General features: G+C 49.0%; 1 protein-coding gene across 1 annotated transcript; it reads right to left on the reverse strand.

Annotated features, from left to right (window-relative positions):
* Positions 1-8,034: 8,034 nt before the first annotated feature.
* Positions 8,035-15,359, reverse strand: Znf74 (zinc finger protein 74). The gene is given in 6 exon segments (XM_048340940.1): positions 8,035-8,258; positions 8,261-9,651; positions 12,458-12,553; positions 13,380-13,506; positions 14,890-14,975; positions 15,326-15,359. Coding segments are annotated over 6 exon segments (1,932 nt in total). The 3' UTR covers positions 8,035-8,060.
* Positions 15,360-22,475: the final 7,116 nt, after the last annotated feature.

Genomic DNA, 22,475 nt, shown 5'->3' on the forward strand with positions numbered 1-22,475 from the left:
ATGCAATATGCATAGGAAAGCAATAGACGTAAGTCATTTGCTTCAAAACGTGGCCTGGGGGCTGGGAATATGGCCTAGTGGTAGAGTGCTTGCCTTGCATTCACGAAGCCCTGGGCTCATCTTCAGCACTACATATATATAGAAAAATCCGGAAGTGGCGCTGTGTCTCAAGTGGCAGTGCTAGCCTTGAGCAAAAGGAAGCCAGGGACAGTGCTCAGGCCGAGTCCAAGCCCCAGGACTGGCCAAAGCAAACAAACCTGGCCTGTTCCACGCATGTGGATCCTCCTGAGAAAGCTGTGGTGTGTCAGGGTTGGGGTTTGGAGAGCACAGGTCTGGCGAGCCGACAGCAAAAGAAGCAAAAGGTAGGTGAGCTGGGCGTCAGAAGCTCACACCTGTAATCCTAGCTACTCGGCAGGCTGAGAGCTGAAGATCACAATGGAAAGCCAGACAGGGTAGAAAAGTTTGTGAGACTCCCTTGAATCTCCAAAAGCGGAGCTGTGGCTTAAGTGATAGAGCACCAGCCTTGAGAAAAAATGCTAAGTGACAGTGCCCAGGCTCTGAATTCAAGCCCTAGGGTCCCTCTCCTCCTCTCCCCAAAAAGGTCAGTGAACGAATATGTGGAGAATGGATGGTACGGGGCAGAAGGAGGACAAGTGGAGACAGTAGGACAGCATATCAAGGTGGGAAAGACCTTTGACAGGGGTAGAGGAGGACATGGAATGGTGGGTGGTTTCCCCCCCGGAAATGAGCTCATGGGTGCTGGGCGGGCAGCATCAACCTTGGGTGATGTCATCAACAGGATGAGGCTAGCTGCAGGCCGGAGGTCACTCACCTGGTTGTTTGTCAAGCAGTTGGTTAGGCTGGAGTGGGAGCCAGGGATAGAACACATGCCTAGTGTGTGCGAGGCCTTGGGTACCATCCCCAGCACAGCACAAAAGAGGGGTAAATTCTAAGTCAGAATAAGGTCATGGATCTCCTTGGTTTGTGATAGCCTTGGGCTGAATAATGGAGCTAGAAACAAGCTTTGATCAGAGATTCGCAGAAATCTTTCAGGGTTGCTGAGTAGTGATTGTGAGGGCAACATTCCCGTTTTTTTCTTTTGTTAATGGTCAAATGAACCTCTTTTTTTTGGCCAGTCCTGGGGCTTGAACTCAGGGCCTGAGCACTATCCCTGCCTTCTTTTTGCTCAAGGCTAGCACTCTACCACTTGAGCCACAGCGCCACTTCTGGCCGTTCTCTGTGCATGTGGTGCTGGGGAATCAAACCCAGGGCTTCATGTATACAAGGCAAACACTTGCCACTAGGCCATATCCTCAGCCCTTTTGTTAACGGTCGAATAAACCTCTTGGGAGGCAAGATGTGTGCACTGAGCATTCATTCTGGAGGCTCAGGTGGGCATCTGGGGCACACTGGGGCCTCTGGTGCCTCCCACATCCTTGCGGGTTTAGACAGCCTTTGAAATGTGGGTGAAAACTAGCAAGTGATGTAGAAATGGACTCCTGGCGCCATCTAGTGGTTATATGTGGCAACATCTTAGCCAATACTGGGTACCAAGGCCTGTGCTGAATGTCATACAATTTTGTTGTCTGTATTGCCAAGAGGGGCCTGTTGAGCAGGTGTGGGGCCCCTGGCTCAAGTTATTTCCTAGGGTAGGCATATCCAGGTGGAGAAGCCAGAAGACAAGGGGAAGGATTTGCATGAACGTGCTATAACCCGAGGTGCCAGGAAATCTTGGATGAACATATTGCTCATTTGAACTGTGGACAAAACTCAGAGGGTAAAACAATGCTTGCCTAGCAAGCGAAAGACCTGGGCTCCTTCCAACACCAGAAAAAAAAAGACCCCGTGTACACCAGTAGACGTGTAAGAATCAAACAGGGCGGGGGGGGGGGAAGGCAGGGGAAAATGAGGGAGGAGGTAATAAGTTGGATAAGAAATGCACTGCCGGGCTGGGGATATGGCCTAGTGGCAAGAGTACTTGCCTCGTATACATGAGGCCCTGGGTTCAATTCCCCAGCACCACATATACAGAAAATGGCCAGAAGTGGCGCTGTGGCTCAAGTGGCAGAGTGTTAGCCTTGAGCAAGAAGAAGCCAGGGACAGTGCTCAGGCCCTGAGTCCAAGCCCCAGGACTGGCAAAAAAAAAAAAAAAAAAAAAAAAAAAAAAGAAATGCACTGCCTTACGTATGAAACTGTAACCTCTCTGTACAGAACTTAGACAATAAAAAAATGAAAAAAAGAGAATCAAAAGGGCCAGGTGCTGGTGGCTCACACCTGTAATCCTAGCTACTCAGGAGGCTAAAAGCTGGGAATGGCAGTTCAAAGCCAGCCTGGGTAGGACAGTCCATAGGCTCTTATCACTCATTAACCACCAGAAAATCAGAAATGGTGCTGTGGCTCACAATGGTAGAGCACTAGCTTTTTTTTTTGTCTTTTTTTGGGGGGAGGATACTGGGGATGGAACCCCAGATGTTGCACTTGCTAGGCAAGTGCTTTGCCACTGAGCTACATGCCAGCCCTTTGCACTAGCTCTGAGTGAAAATGCTCAAGGACAGCGTCCAGGCCCTGAGTTCAAGCCCACGACTGACCAAAAAGAAAAAAGAAAAAAAATTGAAGAGGATTCTGAGCACCTTGTGCATGAAGAGCATTGGAACCTGGATGTCTCCTTACTGGATATTGCTGGAGACAAATGGGCCTCCTCAGAGTTCTTCCAGCACCAGCCTTCTCCACCTGGTGGGCACCAGAGCAAGGAGAGTGGCGGCCCTAAGAGGAGGGGGAACTCTCATACCTACTACTTGGATGCGCCTTATGGTAAGTAAAAGAAGGATGGCCACAGCAGGTCAGAAGGCTGAGATCAAAGGACCTTGGGTCAAAGACAACCCAGGCAGACAAATCCAAGAGACTCTTATTTTGAATTAACCAGCAAAAAGCCAGAAATGGATATGTGGATCGGGTGGGGGAGCACTGGTCTTGAGTGGAAAAGCTAACCAAGAGTGTGAGGCCCTGTACTGACACAAAAATAAGAAAGAGGAGGAGGAAGAGGAGGAGAAGAAGGATTGTTTTTTTCTCAGTCCTGAGACTTGAACTCAGGGCCTGGGCACTTTCCCTTGAGCTTCTTTTGCTCAAGTCTAGTGCTCTAACACTTGAGCCACAGCACCATTTCTTGCTTTTTCTGAGTAGTTTATTGGAGATAAGAGTCTCATGGACTTCTTGCCCAGGCTGGCTTTGAACTGTGATCCTCAGATCTCAGCCTCCGGAGTAGCAAGGATTGCAGGTGTGAGTCACCAGCTCTTGGCAAGAAAGACTACTTTTTTTTTTTTTTTTTTTTTGCCAGTCCTGGGGCTTGGACTCAGGGCCTGAGCACTGTCCCTGGCTTCTTTTGCTCAAGGCTAGCACTCTGCCACTTGAGCCACAGTGCCACTTCTGGCTGTTTTCTGTATATGTGGTGCTGGGGAATTGAACCCAGGGCTTCATGTATATGAGGCAAGCACTCTTGCCACTAGGCCATCTCCCCAGCCCCCAAAGAAAGACTATTTTACCAGCTACTCTAAATAGTCAAATTTTTCCAGATGGAAAGTAAAACTGTTCTTTCCAGGGGCTGTGGATGGGAGCTAAGGTTTAGTAGAGAAAGTTTCAGTTTGTGATCATGAAAACTTCCTGAAAAAAGTGATGAATGCCCTTAATGTAAACTATGCACTTAAAATAGCTAAATTAGCTTCTGCTGAGCACCAGTGGCTCAGGCCTGTAATCCTAGCTACTCAGGAGGCTGAGATCTGAGGATCGTGATTCAAAGCCAGCCTAGGCAGGAAAGTCCCCATGAAACTCTTACCTCCAACTAACCACCCCCAAAACTGGAAGTGGCACTAGAGCTCAAAGTGGCAGAGTGCTAACCTTGAGCAAAAACGCTCAGGGACAGTGCCCCAGCCCCTGAGTTCAAACCCCAGTACCAGCACAAAAAGTGAAAAAATAAGATGAGCACATGGCTCATGCCTGTGAGCTTAGATATTGAAGGAGCTAAGATGGAAAAGATCAATGTTCAAGGCCAGGTTAAGCAAACAGTTTGTGAGATACTGCCCCCTCTGCAATAAAAAGCTGGGTGTAGTGGTCCATACCTGTCATCCCAGCTACTCGGTAAGTATACACAGCAGGATCTCAATCCGGGTCTTCTAAATATGAGACTTCATATGAGATACAATGAAAGCAAAAAGGGCTGGGACATGGCTCGAGTGGTAGAGAACCTGCCTAGCAGGCACAAGATCCTGTGTTCAAACCCCAGCATGCACCACCACCCCCCTGCAAGAAAAAAGTCAAAATGGTGAATTTTATGTGATGTATATTCTACCACAAAAAGAAAGCTGGGCAAAGCAAAAAACAAGATTCCTTTGGAAGGTACAAAAGGTATATTAAAACAATTTTTAAGAAGGAAGAGCAGGAACAAGAATATGTTCAGTCCCATCGGTTATCCAAGGTGCTACCTTCAGCCGACTGTGTTCGCATGTGACAGGGCAGAGAGCTGGCATGCCATCCAGGACCCACAAGTGACTTCCATTTTAATTTCTGTAAGAGGAATGAATGTGATAATAGGAATGAATGCAGCTGCAGCATGTGACTCTTCCTATTTGTCATGGAGAAAGGGGCTGTCACCGTGTGGCCTACGTGCAAGAGGCCAGGCAGGGCACGGGCACCTGAGGACGCTAACAGCACCTGTGCATGCTGCACTGACCAAGCTGGACCACAGGCATGAGCCCTGGCCCAGGCAGCTTTTCTTCTTTGAGGTGGAGTGTAGGGGGCTCTTCTGCCTGAGATGGTATGGAACCACAGTTTCCCAGATCTCAGCCTCCCAACAGTTAGGATGACAGGCATGAATACCAAGACCTGGTTCTGAAACTGATTTCTCCGTAATTCAATTTGGATTGTATACATACATGTTTTCAATTGAATAATGGAAAGCATTTAACCAAATAATATACCTTAATTCCTTAAGATATGCATTCTTTTATCTCAAAATCTTCACTTCTAGAAATCTACTCAAGTATAACTCGGCTCTGAGTTCAAGTGAAGATATGGGCACACATTTGTGTGCACATACATAAGTATAATGCAAAAGAGGCTCATTGAATGACTTACAATAATGATAAGTAGTAAAAATAACTTGTACATACAAGAAAAGATTATCTAATAAGCCAGGTTATTATGCTGCCATTTACAATTATAACAAGGACATTTAGTTGTTTGGGAAAAAGACTGCTACAGAGCTAAGTGAATAAAGAAAAAATAATCTATAAACCATTTTGGAGGGCAGTGCAGGGGTTTGAACTCAGGCAAGTGCTGTACTACTTCGGTCATGTCTCCAGCCCATTGTGCTGTTTTGTTTCAGATAGGGTCTTGTGCTTTAGTCTGGGCCAGGCTTGGACCCCGATCCTTCTATCTCTGCCTCCCAAGTAGCCGGAGGTCCGCACCACTATGCTCGGATCCAATACAATCATTAAAGTACTGTAAAACTTATATAAAAAAGCAGGGCTGGTGGTATAGCTTAAGTGGTACAGTACCAGCTGAGCAACCAATGAAGCCCTGAATTCAAATGCTGGCACAGAAAGGAAGAAAGGAAAGGAAGGAAGAAGCAAAAGGAAGGAGGGAGGAAGGAAAGACAGATATGTAACTGTAACCCCCTCTGTCTGTACAGCACCTTGACAATAAAATTTTTAAAAAGAAAGAGAGAGAGAGAAAGAGAGGGAGGGAGGGAAGAAGGAATGCAGGCAGGCTAGGCAAGCAAGCCAGTGCCCATGGCTCACACCTGTAATCTTAGCTATTCAGGAGGCTAGGATCTGAGGATTGCAGTTTGAAGCTAGCTCAGGCAGAAAAATTCTGTTAAAATCTTTTTATTTTTTATTTTTACCAGACCTGGGTCTCGAATTCTGGACTTAGGTGCTGTCTCTGAGCTCCTTTTTGCTTAAGGCTAGCGCTCTACCACTTGAGTCACAGTGCCACTATCAGCTTTTGCTGAGTAGTTTATTGGAGATAAGTTTCATGGACTGTGCCATTGGTGCCTGGCTCCTAGGGACTCATCTCCAAAAACCACTCAGAATTAGGTGGAAGTGGCGCAATAGCTCAAATGGTAGAGCGTTAGCCTTGAGCACAGTGGCTCAGAGACAGTGCCCAGACTCCAAGCTCAAGCCCAATGGCTTGAACCCCCACAAAATGGCAAAAAAAACAAACAAACCCAAAAAAACCCCACAAAAAACATAAAGTGCAAAGAATTCTTGGTGTTTCATTTTTCTTAAGTTACACTTTTCTTTCTTTTTCTTTTGTTTTGCCTGTCCTGGGGCTTTTGAACTCAGGGCCTGAGCACTGTCCCTGGCTTCTTTGAGCTCAAGACTAACACTACCACTTGAGCAACAGCACCACTTATGGCTTTTTCAGTATATGTGGTGCTGTGGAATCGAACCCAGGGTTTCATGCATGCTAGGCAAGTACTCTATTATGAGGCCAAATTCCCAGCCCAAGTTACACTTTTCTAAAACATGGTTACTTTGTCTCTGTAATTTAAAAAAGGTCACAGAAAAGCACTTTTATTAGCTATAGCACTTTTTTTTTTTGTTAGCCATAGCACGCTTTACAAAAACCAAACTACAACCACAGAGAAAGGCAGCTTATCTTTGCATAGGATTAGGTAGACATAGATTGATTCAGATTAATATAAATGAAACCTGATTTACGATAGTTCAATTTCTAATGCTATAACTTTATGATGGTGTTCAAGTGACACACATTCCATAGAAACCATATTTTGAACTGTTTTATTCTTGAGCTAGTGATAGGCCCTTTGAGTCTCTTAAAATGCTGGGCAGTATTGTTGAGCTGCAGCTCTTGGGGTCACATGGTCATGAGGGTAAGCAATCATATACTACCATGTTGTTCTGTTAAGCATAAAGTCAGAAGTGGAGCAGTGGTTCAAGTGGCAAAGTGCCAGCCTTGAGCCAAAAAGGAAAAAAAAAAAAACAAAAAAACACCAAAACTATGGGATAGCACACAGGCCCTGAGTTCAAACCCCAATACAGGTGCACACACAAAACATATTTTCAATTTACAATGGGTTTATCAGGACAAACTCCATCTTAAATGGTGGAACACCTATATGGTCTTCCTGGGGGTGGAGGAGGGCTTCTGTTCCCATAACCCACTGCAGGATGGCATGAGGCCAACTGCCTTACTGAGGCCTATGGAGGGGCCTCCCCTCTGACAAACCAAGTGGAGGAAGCCAGGAACCGGTGGGCTCATGCCTGTAATCCTACTCAGGAGGCTGAGATCTAAGGATTGTGGGTTTGAAGCCAGTCCAGGCAGAAAAGTACCCCATGAAACTCTTATCTCCAATAAACTACTCAAAAAAAAGCCGGAAGTGGCACTGTGGCTCAAGTGGTAGAGTGCTGGCCTTGAGCACATAGAGGCTCAGGGACAGTGTTGGGGCCCAGAGTTCAAGCCCCAGGACATGCAGAGAAAAAAAAAGGGGGGGTGTGTGGAATTCCCTGATGGGAACCATAAAACTGTTCAAGGAGTGCGCATTTGACATGTTTTCCTTCCTTCCCTCTTTTGTATGTGTGTGTGTGTGTGTGTGTGTGTGTGTGTGTGTGTGTGTGCTTAAACTCAGAGCCTAGGCACTGCCCCTGAGCATCTTTTGCTTAAAGCGCGCTCTACCACGTAAACCACAGCTCTACCTCCAGCCTTTTCCTGTGTGTGTTTATTAAGAGATGAGAATCTCATGGACTTCTCTGGCCCAGCTAGCTTTGAATCTTGATCGATTCGAGTAGCTCAGATTACAGATGTGAGCCACAGCTTCCCAGTATGACTTTTTTTTTTGTCTGCGGGCTAGACTGCCATCCCCTTCATTAATGACCTCCAGCCCCATCCAAGAAAACAGGATGGAAGAGACAGGAACTGGCCAGCTCTAACTGGGAGCGAGGGGTTGGGATCCTGGCTTGTGGGGTCCCATCAGAGACCCAAAGGCCAGGCCTTGCAGTGGGGGTCGGCCCTGTAGTTATAGGGCATGACCAAGGCCATCCTCTCTAACTGCTGGCCTTACTTCCCGGTGGTGAAGTCCTGCTGGGTGGCGGCTGCACCACACACAAGAGCTTGGCCACCTCCAGGGCATTCATGGGCTCCACATCCCGACCACCCGTGTCCTCGGTGCCTAGCAGGTCTGCAGGCACGTAGTAGGTGCTCAGCAGGTGGCGGCCCAGCTGCAGGGCGAAGGGCCTCTCGGCGGGGCGGCATGCAGCCGCTGGTGTTCCAGGAGGTGCGCGCTCCAGCCGAAGGCCTCACCGCACTGGCGACACCGAAAGGCCTTCTCCCCGTCGTGGACCTTCTGGTGCTTGATCAGACAGTGGTTCTGGCTGAAGGCCCGGCTGCACACGGGACACTTGTAGGGCTTCTCCCCGGTGTGGACCCGCTGGTGCACGATGAGCGACGAGTGGCAGCTGAAGGCTTTCCAGCAGGTGCTGCAGTCGAATGGCTTCTCGCCGGTGTGCACCCTGCGGTGCACGGCCAGGTAGGCGTGGGACTTGAAGGCCTTGCCGCAGTCGGTGCACTGGAACGGCTTCTCCCCGCTGTGGATCCGCTGGTGCACCGCGAGGTACGCGTGGCAGCTGAAGGCCTTGCCGCACTCGGGGCAGGGGAAGGGCTTCTCCCCGGTGTGGCTGCGCCGGTGCAGGGCGAGGCGTGCGCGGCTGCGGAAGGCCTTGGCGCAGTCGCCGCACGGGAACGGCTTGGCCCCGCTGTGGGTCTTCTGGTGGGCGGCCAGGGCCGAGGGGCAGGGGAAGGCGCGGCCGCAGGTGCCGCACTGGTGCGGCCTCTCGGCCGAGTGCACATGGCGGTGGCGGGTGAGGTGCGTGCGCTGGTTGAAGGCCTTGCCGCACTCGGCGCACGCGTACGGGCGCTCCCCGGTGTGCACGCGCAGGTGCATGGCGAGCAGCGAGCTGCAGCTGAACGCCTTGGCGCAGGCGCCGCACTTGTACGGCCGCTCGCCCGTGTGCAGGCGCCGGTGCACGTTGAGCGACGAGCGGCAGCTGAAGGCCTTGCCGCACTCGCCGCACGGGAACGGCTTCTCGCCCCTGTGGCGCCGCTGGTGCTCCGCCAGGCTGGCGCTCCAGGGGAAGGCCTTGCCGCACTCCCCGCACGTGTGCGTCTTCTCGCGCCGGTGCCAGCGCCGGTGCAGCGCCAGGGCCGCGCTCCGTGGGAACGCCTTGCCGCACTCGGCGCACGGGAACGCGCCGGCGCCCGCCCCGCGCCGCCGCCCTGGTACACCCCCCGATCGCAAATCCTTGGTGCCCGGGCGCTCTTGCTGGTGGCCTTGGGTGCTCTGGGCAGCTGTGGGGCATCTGACAGGTGCGTGTCCTCTGGCAAGGACGCTGGGCGTGGTGACGCGGGGACACCGGCGGGGGGCACCCTCCCCAGACCCACCGTGTCCCCAGCAGCTCTCCTGGGGGGTGAAGTCCCCTCGGGGCACAGCGTCCCTTCTCCATGGAGTGTCCACCTGGACCTCCCAGGCCCGTACCCCGTCCAGGCTGGGCCCTTGCGGCCACGCCTGGGCCACTTGTGCTTTGCGATTATTCTGCTGGGCAGAGCCCTCCTCCTTCATCGCAGGCCTGGGCTCCCAGTCTGTAAGAGATCCAGAAGGGAGTTTTCTGTGAGCAGGGGGAAGGGAGGCCTGTGAATCCCAACTGGAGACCCCAAGAAAGACAACAGGCTTGAATCTATGATGCAGAGGAGACACCCAGGGTAATATATGCGCAGAATCAGGAAGGAAGGAAAGAGGAGAAAACCGGAAGGAGCTAGGGAGGATGTGAAGACCCAGATAGATGGAGAAGCCAAGGTGATGCCCCCAAAAAGAGCAGCCTAAACTGCATACCAAAGGGGCTGAGAAAGAGTCACATTCTGGGAGTCTGGGGGTCAAGATACAATGTCACTCAGTGATGGACTGCCTGGTGGCCATACCAGATCCTGTGCAGATGTAAATTTGTCTAAAGAAATATTTAAGCACCAGGTGCTGGTGGCTCACACCTGTCATCCTAGCTACTCAGGAGGCTGAGATCTGAGGATCATGGTTCAAAGCCAGCCCTGGCAGAAAAGTCCCCTCCAGACTCTTATCTCCAATTAACCCTCAGAAAATGGAAAGTGGTGCCGTGGCTCAAAGTGGTAGAGCACTAGCCTTGAACAAAAAAAGCTCAACGATAGTGCCCAGGCCCTGAGTTCAGGCCCCAAGACTGACAAAAAGAGAAGAAAAAAAAAGGGTAAAGAAACCTGCACAGGTGGAGGGCTGGCTGTATGGAGGACCAGGTGAGAGGAAATGGTGAAGTAATATATGGTTATCTTTGAGTGGAAAGATAGTGGGGAAGGGGCTGGGGATATGGCCTAGTGGCAAGAGTGCTTGCCTCATATACATGAGGCCCTGGGTTCAATTCCCCAGCACCACATATACAGAAAATGGCCAGAGGTGGTGCTGTGGCTCAAGTGGTAGAGTGCTAGCCTTGAGCAAAAAGAAGCCAGGGACAGTGCTCAGGCCCTGAGTCCAAGCCCCAGGACTGGCCAAAAAAAAAAAAAAAGACAGTGGGGAATTTCAATACTCTGTATTATCCTAATTTTTAGGATACATATTATTAGTTGAACAAAACTGAACTTTAAAAAAAAAAGAATGTTATGGAAACAATTGATATATCACAGTCGTAACTACTTTCAACGTCCTATGTGTATGTGTAGTTTCTATTATTGATGATGTTCTTGTATCACCTTCCTATGGTTGTACCTACACTATCTCTGTAATCTTATCTGAGTATATTGGAAACCGTGTTTACTGGTATTGGAAGTAGGAAATTCAAAGGGAATACCAAATTTGAGAGACACAGGGTAAAAAAAGAGAAATAACTACAAAAGCAATACTTGCAAAACTGTTTGGTGTAAGTGAACTGAACACCTGGGGGGGGGAGGGAAAGGGGGGGGAAGGAGGGGGGCATGAGGGACAAGGCAACAAACAGTACAAGAAATGTATCCAATGCCCAACGTATGAAACTGTAACCTCTCTGTACATCAGTTTGATAATAAAAATTTGAGAAAAAAAAAAAGAATGTAATTTTGGAAAAGAGGTGATTAGCAGCTAGGATGAGAATCAAAGTTGGGTTTATTTTCTCATTGTGTGTGTGTGTGTGTGCGTGTGCATGTGTGTGTGTTTGTTCCAGTACTGATGCTCGCAATTCAGGGCCTGGCTACTGTCCTTTAGCTTTTTCACTCAAAGATTGCATTATACCCCCGGAGTCACAGCTCTACTTCCAGCTTTTTTGTGGTTAATTGGATATAAGAGTCTCACAGACTTTCTTGCCAGGGCTGGCTTCAAACTGCGATCCTCAGGTCTCAGTCTCCTGAGTAGCTAGGGTTACACACGTGAGCCACCAGCACCTGGCCATTAATTCTTTTTTTTTTTGTTAACCAACTCAGAAGTCTTTAAAAAGAGAAACAAGAACAGGGCGTAAGATATCACAAGAAATGTACACACTGCCCTACTATGTAACTGTACCCTTTTTGCACAACACCTTGTCAAAAAAAATGTGTTCAATTAATAAATTAAAATTTTTTTTAAAAAGAGAAACAAGGGCTGGGGATATAGCCTAGTGGCAAGAGTGCCTGCCTCGGATACACGAGGCCCTAGGTTCGATTCCCCAGCACCACATATACAGAAAACGGCCAGAAGCGGCGCTGTGGCTCAAGTGGCAGAGTGCTAGCCTTGAGCGGGAAGAAGCCAGGGACAGTGCTCAGGCCCTGAGTCCAAGGCCCAGGACTGGCCAAAAAAAAAAAAAAAAAAGAGAGAGAAACAAGAAAAAGCCATGCCATTCTCCTGCTCTGACCTGCCCATGGCACCCTTTCAGTCGGAGGGCAGGGCACCTCAGACAAACATGGCTGTAAGTAAGACACTGGTGGTTCCTGCCTATAATCCTAGCTACTAAGGAGGCAGAGATCTGAGAATCGCAGTTTTGAGCCAGCCCAGACAGGAAAGTCCTTAAGACTCCTATCTTCAATTGACCACCAAAAAGCTGGAAGTAGAGCTATGGCTCAAGTGGTAGAGAGCTAACCTTGAGTGGAGAAAGCTAAGGGACAGTGCCCCGGTGCTGAGTTCAAGACCCAGGACTGGCATAATAACCCTCCAAGACAGCTGTAGTTCTGCCTCCCACCATCAGGGGCAGGTGCTTGTTTAGCCAGTTTTGCTCACTGCTGTATTCCCAGCATAGTTTCTGACATACAGCTAGTGCTTAATACATATTGAGGGGATGGGGGGAGGGTCTATCAGGGCATGGGGAAGATACAGATGGGTCTAGAGCAGTGGGAGTGAGGAAGTGGTAACTGTGATGGGGAGGGCCACGTATGTGGGGGTGGTGTGAGGAGTAAGGAGACTGTCACCCTGTGACCCCCTGCTCACCTGGACATATCCCTGAGGGGACTTCTCTGTTCACCCTCCATGGCTCCTCACCTCGTTCCAGGTGGCAGATCACATCTGGCTTGTGGACCGGAGGCCCTGCTCATGGGGAGAAAGGGGTGGCACTAGGTGGGCTGCAGCTCTGGGGCCCAGCTGAGCTTACAGGTGACCCTTGGACAATGACAAGGTACTGCAAACGATGTGCCATCTCTAAAGGACAAGAGCCCTCTGAGCCCCAAAGTGCCTGTCTAACAGGCACACCCAATGCACAGGGTACACTCTGAGAACATCTTCCCTTTATCTCCTAAGGAAAGTTCCAGGGCAGATGGGTTTTAAGTATCTTTATGGGCACCAGTTGCCCATACCTGTAATCCTAGCTACTCAGAGGGCTGAGCTCTGCAGATCAAGGTTCAAAGCTATCCTGGTCAGGAAAATCCACGAGACTCTTATCTCCAACTAAGCACCAAAAAGCTAGAAGTGAAGCTGAGGTTGAAGTGGTAAAGTGCCAACCTTGGGTGAAAAAGCTAAAGGAGAACACCCTGGCCCTAACATGAAAATAAAAATAAACGTGTTTTTTTTTTAAGTACCTCACTCTAGGCCCAGAGTTCAAGCCCCACAACTGAAAAAAAAAAAGTACCCTGGGTCCCACCTTTCTTCCCTCCTAGAGCTTCCTCCCCACTACCATCCCTGGGCTGGTGCCATCACAGCTCCAAGCAAGGATGCTGTCAGCTACCAGCTGCACTGTGGGAACCTCTGGTATGGTTGAGCCCCTGGCCCCACCTGTCCTGAGGCTGAAACCATGTTTCCTAAGTCATGCCATGTAGGATACCAGGATTCCTGCTGAAGGATCCTCTGTAGCAGCGACCACGTGGAAGGAAGCTGAGCGCAAAGCTCAGCTTTGGTGGAGGGAGGGGGATTGGCTCACCAAGGGCAAGAAGGTTCTGGTAGTTCTCCAGCATGACATCCCGGTACAGGGCCCTTTGAGGAAAGTCCAACTGACCCCATTCCTCCTGGGTGAAGTCCACAGCCACATCCCTGAATGTCACTGGTTCCTGAAATGACACACACACACATTCTCACTCACCCAGGATGTGAGGGACTCTGGGTCCCAGATTGCTTCAAGGAAGCCATAGATGAATGCCCTGTGAGAACAAAGTGAACATGAACATGGGCCAGCCTCTGAAGCACAAAAAGCTTGTGCTCTGCACACTAAACATGGCTAGGTTGAGGCCTGGGAGCAGGTGGGGAGCTTGAGAACTGACCTGCACCCCTACCCCACCTTCTGTACTGGAAGTAAGAGCTAAATGGATACTGTGGCCCTGGCTATGCTGGAGCCCTAGAGTCCACAGGTGACTGGGAGAGACCCTGGGCTTTCTAGGGTTGAGAATTCCAAAACATAAAAAATTTCAAAGAAAACCGGGTGCCAGTGGCTCATGCCTGTAATCCTACCTATTCAGGAGGCTGAGATCTGAGGGTCGCAGTTCAAAGCCAGCCCAGGCAGGAAAGTCTGTGAGATTCTTATCTCCAATTAACCAACAGAAAACTGGAAGTGGCACTGTGGCTCAAGTGGTAGAGCACTAGCCTTGAGTTGAAGAGCTCAGGGATGGTGCTCAGGCCCAGAGTTCAAGCCCCATAACCACCACCACCACCAACAACAACAACAACAAAAAAAACCTTCAAAGTAGCCAGGCACTGGTGGCTTTCTCCTGTAATCCTAGCTACTCAAGATACTGAGATCTGAAGCTCCAGTGCAAAGCTAGCCCCAGCAGGAAAATCCATGACACTCTATACTATGAAAAAGTAGAATTGTGGCTCGAGTGGTAGAGCACCAGCCTTTAGTGAAAAAGACAAGGGTCAGTGCCCAGGTCCCAAGTTCAAGCCCTAGTACTGGCACAAAGAAAAAAAAATCAAAGGATCATCAATCTTCTAACCCTGGTATGATCCATTATTTCTTGCCAAAGGGAGAATTTATGCCACACTTAGCAGCAGAGCTCATGGCCAATTCCTAGTAGAACCTTGCAGGTTCTCTAAACCTCCAGGAGCCTGTGGCTCAGGATCGTACCCCTGCCATCACTCTTACCCCAGTGCTTCCATGCACACCCCAGATCCCATCCTGGTAGCTCCCCCAACATGTTCTGGATCTGCACCAGGTCCTGTCTGACAGCAGAGGTGAGCAAAGTGACCTCATACTACATTCACTTCTCAGGGCTCTGAACACAGCTCCTGGACCTCCAGGGCCCAGGGGACGGAATCTGGCTGGCAAGGAGTGTGCACCTCGTGTCCACCTGCTGGAATCCAAATTATCTTCAACCAGAGTTGTTGCCACTCAAGAGGACAGGATGCTAGCTCTGGGGCAATGGTTGCCTGCAGATCCAGAGATGGACAAGGAAAGTGCCCATCCTCTTTATGAAGAAGGAAAGAACAATGTTACTCACCTCAGGTCTGGCTTCCAGGAGACCCCTACCGCACTTATCCTCTGGATTCTCTTTGGGGAAAAGAGCAGGGTCCTGAACAGAAAGGTCTGGGGACAGAAGAAGGAGTCAAGAAATGGGTCAGATCTGCCCACCCATCCCTGCCAAGAGTGAGGAATCAGAGAGGAGGCAGGTCCGGGGGGGGGGGGGGAGGGCCCCCAAATCTGGCACAACCTAGTCTAGCATCAAGGTGTGATTCTGCCTCTCAGTGTCTTCCCCCTCCCCCGGGGAACTTTAGTAAATGAGTAAAACAGGGTCGTTCTCCACACTTCACGCTTGACAGTGGGGACAGATGGCTGCTCAGGAGGAAGCAGATCTTTTGGTGCTTCTGACCTACATGGTGTGTGGCAATCTCAGAAGCAAACCCACAAACCTACTCACCACGGGGGCCAAGCTATACCTGTCTCCTCCAGCGTCGGGGCCGGGGTCTTCATGGCGACCTCGGGGGGAGTGGGCAGGTCTGTAACCTCGCGGGGTCCCAGGTCAGGTCACAGGCGGGGGCGCGGGGCCGCGGGATGCAGGGGGCGCAGGGGCGCACGGCCCGGGCGCAGGGAGGGCGGCCTGGCCTGCAGGGCGGCGTCGCGGGCCGCTGGCGCGCTCAACGACACGCGGCACCCCAAACTAGACGCACACCCCTTCCCCCTCTGCAGACCACACACGCCCCCATCACCCCGTCGTTCTTTCCTCGGAAGAACACTGGGGAGATGGAGTCAGGCTTCGGGCCAGCAGACGAGAGGCACGGCCCGCAGAAAGATCATCCGAAGGACCAGCCTGCCGGCCAGCCAACCACACTCCCACGAAAGCACGAGCGACCACCACAAAGAACAGCCCAGTGCCCCCCCAACAAATGCGCATGCGCATGATGGATGGGAACTACATTTTCCAGAAGCCTTTGCGCCCCGTACAGCGCCCGGCTTGTTTCCCAAGAGGGTGATGGAGCTTGGGTCACGGAGAAGCACACACTTCTGGGAAATGTAGTTTGAGGCACTGCAGCGTGGGCTCTGAGCCCTCCTTGCTTGATACAGAGCTAAGCATCCCTAAGGAGGCAGCTCCTGCAGATGGCAGCGTTGGGGGTCCATTCGCAAGAGTAGGAGATGGGTATCTATAAGGATGGCATTGCCTGTCTCCTTCCACATTGCTAGGTTAGGAGTGGGCTCTCATATCTTCCTGCAGGAAAGGTTTAGGCCCCTAGTCTTAGGAATACTGACAGACCAGCCAGCCCTCTAGTTTCCCAGGAATCCTGTCCACATTGCCAACCCCTCCCCCGCCCCCCCCCCCCCCCCCCCCCCCCCGCCAATCCACAGATCTGAGACCTGGGGAGAATGCCCCTACAGGACAGATAGCCCCAGGTGTGGCCCTGGATCACAGCCCACCTTCATTAGAAAGGATGGTCTGCATGGTGGGCCCAACCTTGACACCCTGGTTCTTTGTTTTTGTTCCACTGTCCCTGAGGCTCTCTGTGCTCAAGGCTAGTGCTCTACCACTTGAGCTACAGCGCCTCTTCTGGATTGTTCTGAGTAGTTTATTAGACATAAAAGTCTTATGGACTTTCCTGCCTAGCCTGGCTTTGAACTGTAATCCTCAAGAGCTCAGCCCCCTGAGTAGCTAAGATTATAGGTTAGAGCCACTGGCACCAGGCTTGCACGGTGTTCTTAGTACTGACACAATCATGACAAAGAGTCACCCTAGAGAGAGCCCTCTTTCAGGCTACTGAAAGTGTACTCGTTTCCTAAAAAACTTCCCTGCCCCTACATTTGATTTCTCTGAATTCTTTTCTGTGTGCAAGGATTGAGGTAGATAGCAGTGCTAACTTTCTGGTAATATTTTGGGGTCATCAGTTGGATGACTTCTTGACTCATAAAATATATCTATTTCTGACTCCAATCTACTGTAAGACAACTCAGTGTCTCCCTTCTTCCTATTTGGGGTTGAGATGAACTGCTTCAGACGTTTTCCGTTTACCTAGAGTCTCCTGCTTTCTTGTTTCCGACCCAGATCTCTTCTTGTGTGTTTCTGGTATCTAACGCGTCTCTTTCTTTCTTTCTTTCTTTCTTTCTTTCTTTCTTTCTTTCTTTCTTTCTTTCTTTCCTTCCTTCCTTCCTCTCTTTCTTTCTTCTTTCACTTTTTTTTTTGCCAGTCCTAGGTCTTGAACTGAGGGCTTGGGTACTGTCTTCTTTTGCTCAAGGCTAGCACTCTACTACTAGAGCCATGGTGCCATTTTCAGCTTTTTCTGATTATGTGGAGCTGAGGAATTGAACCCAGGGCTTCATGCATGCTAGGCAAGTACTCTACCACTAAGCCACATTCCCAACCCATATTTGACATTTTCCAACATAATGCCTCTAAACAGCCCGAAGTCCCCTTGTGCCCAGAATGTCATGTCACTTCTGCAAGATCTGGACCTGCAGAAGAGGTAATAGATCTGTCTTGTCCTGTGCATGGCATTCAGATGATACCCAGATCTCTTGTGTACCACTCTTCCACCCTGTATAGACCTTTGGTTTCTTACCCGACCCCTCTTCTTCTAGTACCTGCTACACAGGTTTTCCCATCTACCTTATAGGACTAGCCTGTCTGTGACTAGTCAAAAAAGTGGCTCAAATTCTGCTTTCTCTGCAGCTCCTACTCTAACTCTTTGAAGATTTAGCCATTCCACTCTGTGCCCTGAGGGTAAGTATTTCACTCTCATTTTTGTATTGCTGATTAAAGATCAGAGCAAATCTGTCTTTCAGCCATCATAAAGTTAAGGACATTCTCACTAGTTTAGGATAGCTTTTTAAACAGATTTCACCGCCTTCAGCCTCTGGGGACTCCCATGAGAAAAAAAATTCCAGTTTGTGTGTTCTTTGTTCTATGCTTACATGCTATTACATGGCATATATATTTCATATGACAATCCTTTGGAAAAATCAATGATCATGGACTCAGCAAGACAGGCAAAAAAATCCTGCTGTCATGGTTGGGCTGGCACACTTTTACCAGCAGCCAAGTCCATAGCAGCCATAGTGGCAATACAGTAGCAGACACAGGTCTGCACCATCTTGTTACCTCCTAACTAGCCTAGGGCTAGAAGGTAAGTTAATAAACTTGCTTACAGGTGGCATTTTTTTCTTTTTTTTTTATTCTTTTTTGCTAGACCTGAGGTTGGAACTCTGGGCCTGGGCACTGTCCCTGAGCTTTTGTTCAAGAGTAGCACTCTATGGGCTGGGAATGTGATTTAGTGGTAAATGCTTGCCTAGCATGCATGAAGCCCTGGCTTCAATTCCTTAGTACCAAAGAAAAATCTGGAAATGGTGCAGTGGTTCAAGTGGTAGAGTACTAGCCTTAAGCAAAAAGAACCTGGAGGGGGGGTGGTGGTGCTGGGAATATGGCCTAGTGGCAAGAGTGCCTGCCTCATATACATGAAGCCCTGGGTTCGATTCCCCAGCACCACATATATAGAAAACAGCCGGAAGTGGCACTGTGGCTCAAGTGGTAGAGTGCTAGCCTTGAGCAAAAAGAAGCCAGGGACAGTGCTCAGGCCCTGAGTCCAAGCCCCAGGACTGGCAAAAGAAATAAAAGATGGACCTTAGACTGCTATTTTAAAGTTAATATAAAAACTATTATACTCTTAAAAAATAGTTATCTTATTTCAATCAGTTCTAACCAAAATGCAGGCTTTCAGGAATCAATTCAGGCTCAAACCAAAGCAAAAAAAAAAGTGGTACATATTAAAATTGAACAACAAATTAGATCTCAGAAATGGATTATTTGGATAAATCATATTTTTTCATTCTGTTGCAAATTTACTTTGGATTCAACTCATGTTTTAAAACAATATATGGGTCTATTAACATTTTCTTGTGTTGGTACTGGGGCTGGGAAGTAGTTCAGTGGATCAACACTTGCCTAGCAGTTGCAACATCCTGGATTTGATCCCTAGTACCAAAGGAGGAAAAAAAAGACAAAAGACATACAGTGAAAAAAAAAAAGGAAATAGGGCAAGGAATGTGGCTTAGTGGTAGAGTGCTCTCACCTAGCATGCATGAAGCCCTGGGTTCCATTCCTCAGTACCACATAAACAGAAAAAACTGGAAGTGGCACTATGGCTCAAGTGGTAGAATGCTAGCCTTGAACAAAAGAAATTCAGGGACAGTGACCAGGCCCTAAGTTCAAGTCCCATGACTGGTGAAAGAAAGAAAGAAATCAAGAGAGAAAGAAAGCAACAGAGAGAAAGAGAGAGAGAGAGAAAGAGAGAGAGAGAGAGAGAGAGGAAGAAAGGAAGGAAGGAAGGAAGGAAGGAAGGAAGGAAGGAAGGAAGGAAGGAAGGAAGGAAGGAAGGAAGGAAGGAAAGGAAGGAATATATTAATAGGGCTGTGTTTCAATGGCTCATGCCTATAATCCGAGCTACTCGGGAGGCTGAAATCTGAGGATCATCATTCAAAGCCAGTCTGGGCAGAAAGTCTGTGAGACTCTTAACTCCAATTAACCCCCAAAAAGCTGTACGTGTAGAAGCTGGAAGTAGAGCTGTGACTCAACTGGTATAGTGGAACAGCACCCAGGACCTATGTTCAGTGAGAGAGGAGAGAGGCAGACACAGAGAGAGATTCACAAACTTTCCTGGTTAGCTTCAAATTATGAGCCTCAGATATCAGCCTCCTGGGTAGCTGGGATTGTAGGTGTGAGTCATTGGCACCCAACTCTCCTAATAGAGCTGTCAGTAATTCAATCATAAAGAGCTCCCTCTGGCCATTCTACTTCCTTCTAATCACCTCCCAAAGCCCCCACTTCTAACTAAATAAACACTATGGTTTCCATCCCCTTCCTTCCTCACAGTGAAGATTAAATTCCAACACACCAACCATCAGGGGGCACACTCACACCATGGCCCTGGGTACTAGTCCGCCTGGTTTTAGCTTGCTACTCGGGCAGAAGTTGATGGTGTTGCAGCCTGTATCAACAATCTCAATTTAGATTGTCGAGGATTAAAAAAAAAAATCAAAGTAAAATCTATTAGGGAAATCTCCACCCTAAGCCTTACATGGATTTAGAGACAGACGGTGGTGGCGTGCAGGCCCAGTGGTGCTGGCTGCAACTAGGGAGAAAACTCAGGGTCCGTGTCAGATGTGTCTCTGGCGATGGCAAAGTGGGATCCTGTGGACTTCTGGGTAGGCAGCAGCCAGTCAGACACAGGGCCACACAGGCCCAGCCAGCAGTCACGTGGTAACAGGGACTACAGACATTGAATTTCCACCAAAAAACAAGTCTCGCTCTGTCACATACAAACCTGGGTTAGCGGGCTGGGGATATGGCCTAGTGGCAAGAGTGCCTGCCTCATATACATGAGGCCCTGGGTTTGATTCCCCAGCACCACATATACAGAAAATGGCCAGAAGTGGCGCTGTGGCTCAAGTGGCAGAGTGCTAGCCTTGAGCAAAAAGAAGCCAGGGACAGTGCTCAGGCCCTGAGTCCAAGCCCCAGGACTGGCCAAAACAAACAAACAAACAAACAAAAAAATCTGGGTTAGCACTGGCCCATGGAGTAGATAGAACTATTCCTTGTATATGAAAACAGGCTGAAGTACTGGAGCTTGAACTCAGAGCCTCACACTCTTGCTTGGCTTTTTTCCCCCTCAAGACAGGCTATTCTACCACTTGAGCCATACCTCCTCTTCCAGCTTTTTGCTTGCTAATTGGAGTCTCACAGATTTGTCTGCCTGCGTTGTTTTAGAATTGTGACCTTCAGATCTCAGCTTCCTGAGTAGCTAGACTTTTTTTTTTTAATGTGAAAGGTGGGGCTGGGAATGTGGCTTAGTGGTAGAGTGCTTGCCTAGCATGCATGAAGCCCTGGGCTGGATTCCTTGGCACCACATAAACAGAAAAGGTCATAAGTGGGCTGAGAATATGGCCTAGTGGCAAGAGTGCTTGCCTCCTACACATGAAGCTCTCGGTTCGATTCCCCAGCACCACATATATGGAAAACGGCCAGAAGGGGCACTGTGGCTCAGGTGGCAGAGTGCTAGCCTTGAGCGGGAAGAAGCCAGGGACAGTGCTCAGGCCCTGAGTCCAAGGCCCAGGACTGGCCAAAAAAATAAAAAATAAAAAAATAGAGAGAGAGAGAGAGAGAGAGAGAGAGAGAGAGAGAGAGGGGTGGCTGGGCACTGGTGGTTCACACCTATAATTCTAGCTACTCAGGAGGCTGAGATGTAAAGATTGCAGTTCAGGCTGGGAATATGGCTTAGCGCTACAGTGCTTGCCTAGCATGCATGAAGCCCTGGGTTCAATTCTGAGCACCACATAAACAGAAAAAACAAAACAAAAAACATTGCAGTTCAAAGCCAGCCTGGGAAGAAAGTCTGTGAGACTCTTATCTCCAATTAAACCCAGAAAACCAGAAGTGAAGCTGTGGCTCAAAGTGGTAGAGAGCTAGCCTTGAACAAAAGAGCTCAGGGACAGTGCCCAGGCCCTGAGTTCAAGCCCTGGCGGTGGTGGTGGGGATTAAAAATATTAAAGGTTGCTTATTTATTTGTTGTTGTTATAATTCCTGTATACTTTTTTCTTTTTTACACTTTCTTTTTCTGTTTCTTTGGGGGGAGGGGCTAAGGGGGGGCGCAGGAACAGAGGGAGGAAGGGTGAACACATACAGTCATGGTACTCCGTATTTCTGTGGAAATGAGCTGTATAACTTGAGAGCAGGGAAGGGAGAGGGAAACTGGGGAGAAGCAAAGGAAGGGGTGACATGGTCCAAAAGAGAAATGTACATATTACCTGAATTGTTAACCCATCGGTACAATGCCTTAATTAGTAACGATAAAATTACATTTCTAAAAAATGTGAAAGTCATTGTCTGCAGGGGTAGCTCAAGAGGCAGCGCTCTTACCTAGCAAGCAGAAGTCCTGGCTTTAAACTCAGAAAAGTAAAAGGAGAAAAAACTTGAAATTGTAGCTCTGTGGGAGAGTGCTTCCCTAGCAAGCAGCCTCAGCCCTGTAAGCAATTAGTGAATAAATAAAATACAACAAATGGACAAAATATAAATAAAGAAGCTGTGAAACACCTGGTAATTTTGGAAGCTAGTACTTCTTTGGGTACTTTCATGTATCAGTATAGAAGATAAATAAGGTAAACCCCAAGAATGCCTCCAGTTTCCAGAAGAAGAAAGGAAGGAAGGAAGGAAGGTAGGAAGGAAGGTAATATAGAATTTCTTGCTTACAACCAGCACAAAAATCAGTTCTAGAGCCATGTGCCAGTGGCTCATGCCTATAATCCTAGCTACTCAGGAGGATCACGGTTCAAAGCAAAGCAGGGCAGGAATGTCCATGAGACACTTATCTCCAATTAACCACCAGAAAACTGGAAGTGGCGCTGTGGCTCAAAGTGGTAGAGTACTAGTTTTGAGCAAAAAAGTTTAGGGACAGTGCCCAGGCCCTGAGTCCAAGCACCAGGATTGCCAAAAAAGAAAAGTCTCAGACTTTTCTACCCAGGTTGGTTTTGAACCATGATCCTTAGATCTCTACCTCCTGAAAAGCTAAAATTACAGGCGTGAGTCACCAGCACCCAGCCATGCCTTGGTCA

This window comes from Perognathus longimembris, chromosome 3, assembly GCF_023159225.1.
Source record: "Perognathus longimembris pacificus isolate PPM17 chromosome 3, ASM2315922v1, whole genome shotgun sequence".
Lineage (NCBI taxonomy): Eukaryota > Metazoa > Chordata > Mammalia > Rodentia > Heteromyidae > Perognathus > Perognathus longimembris.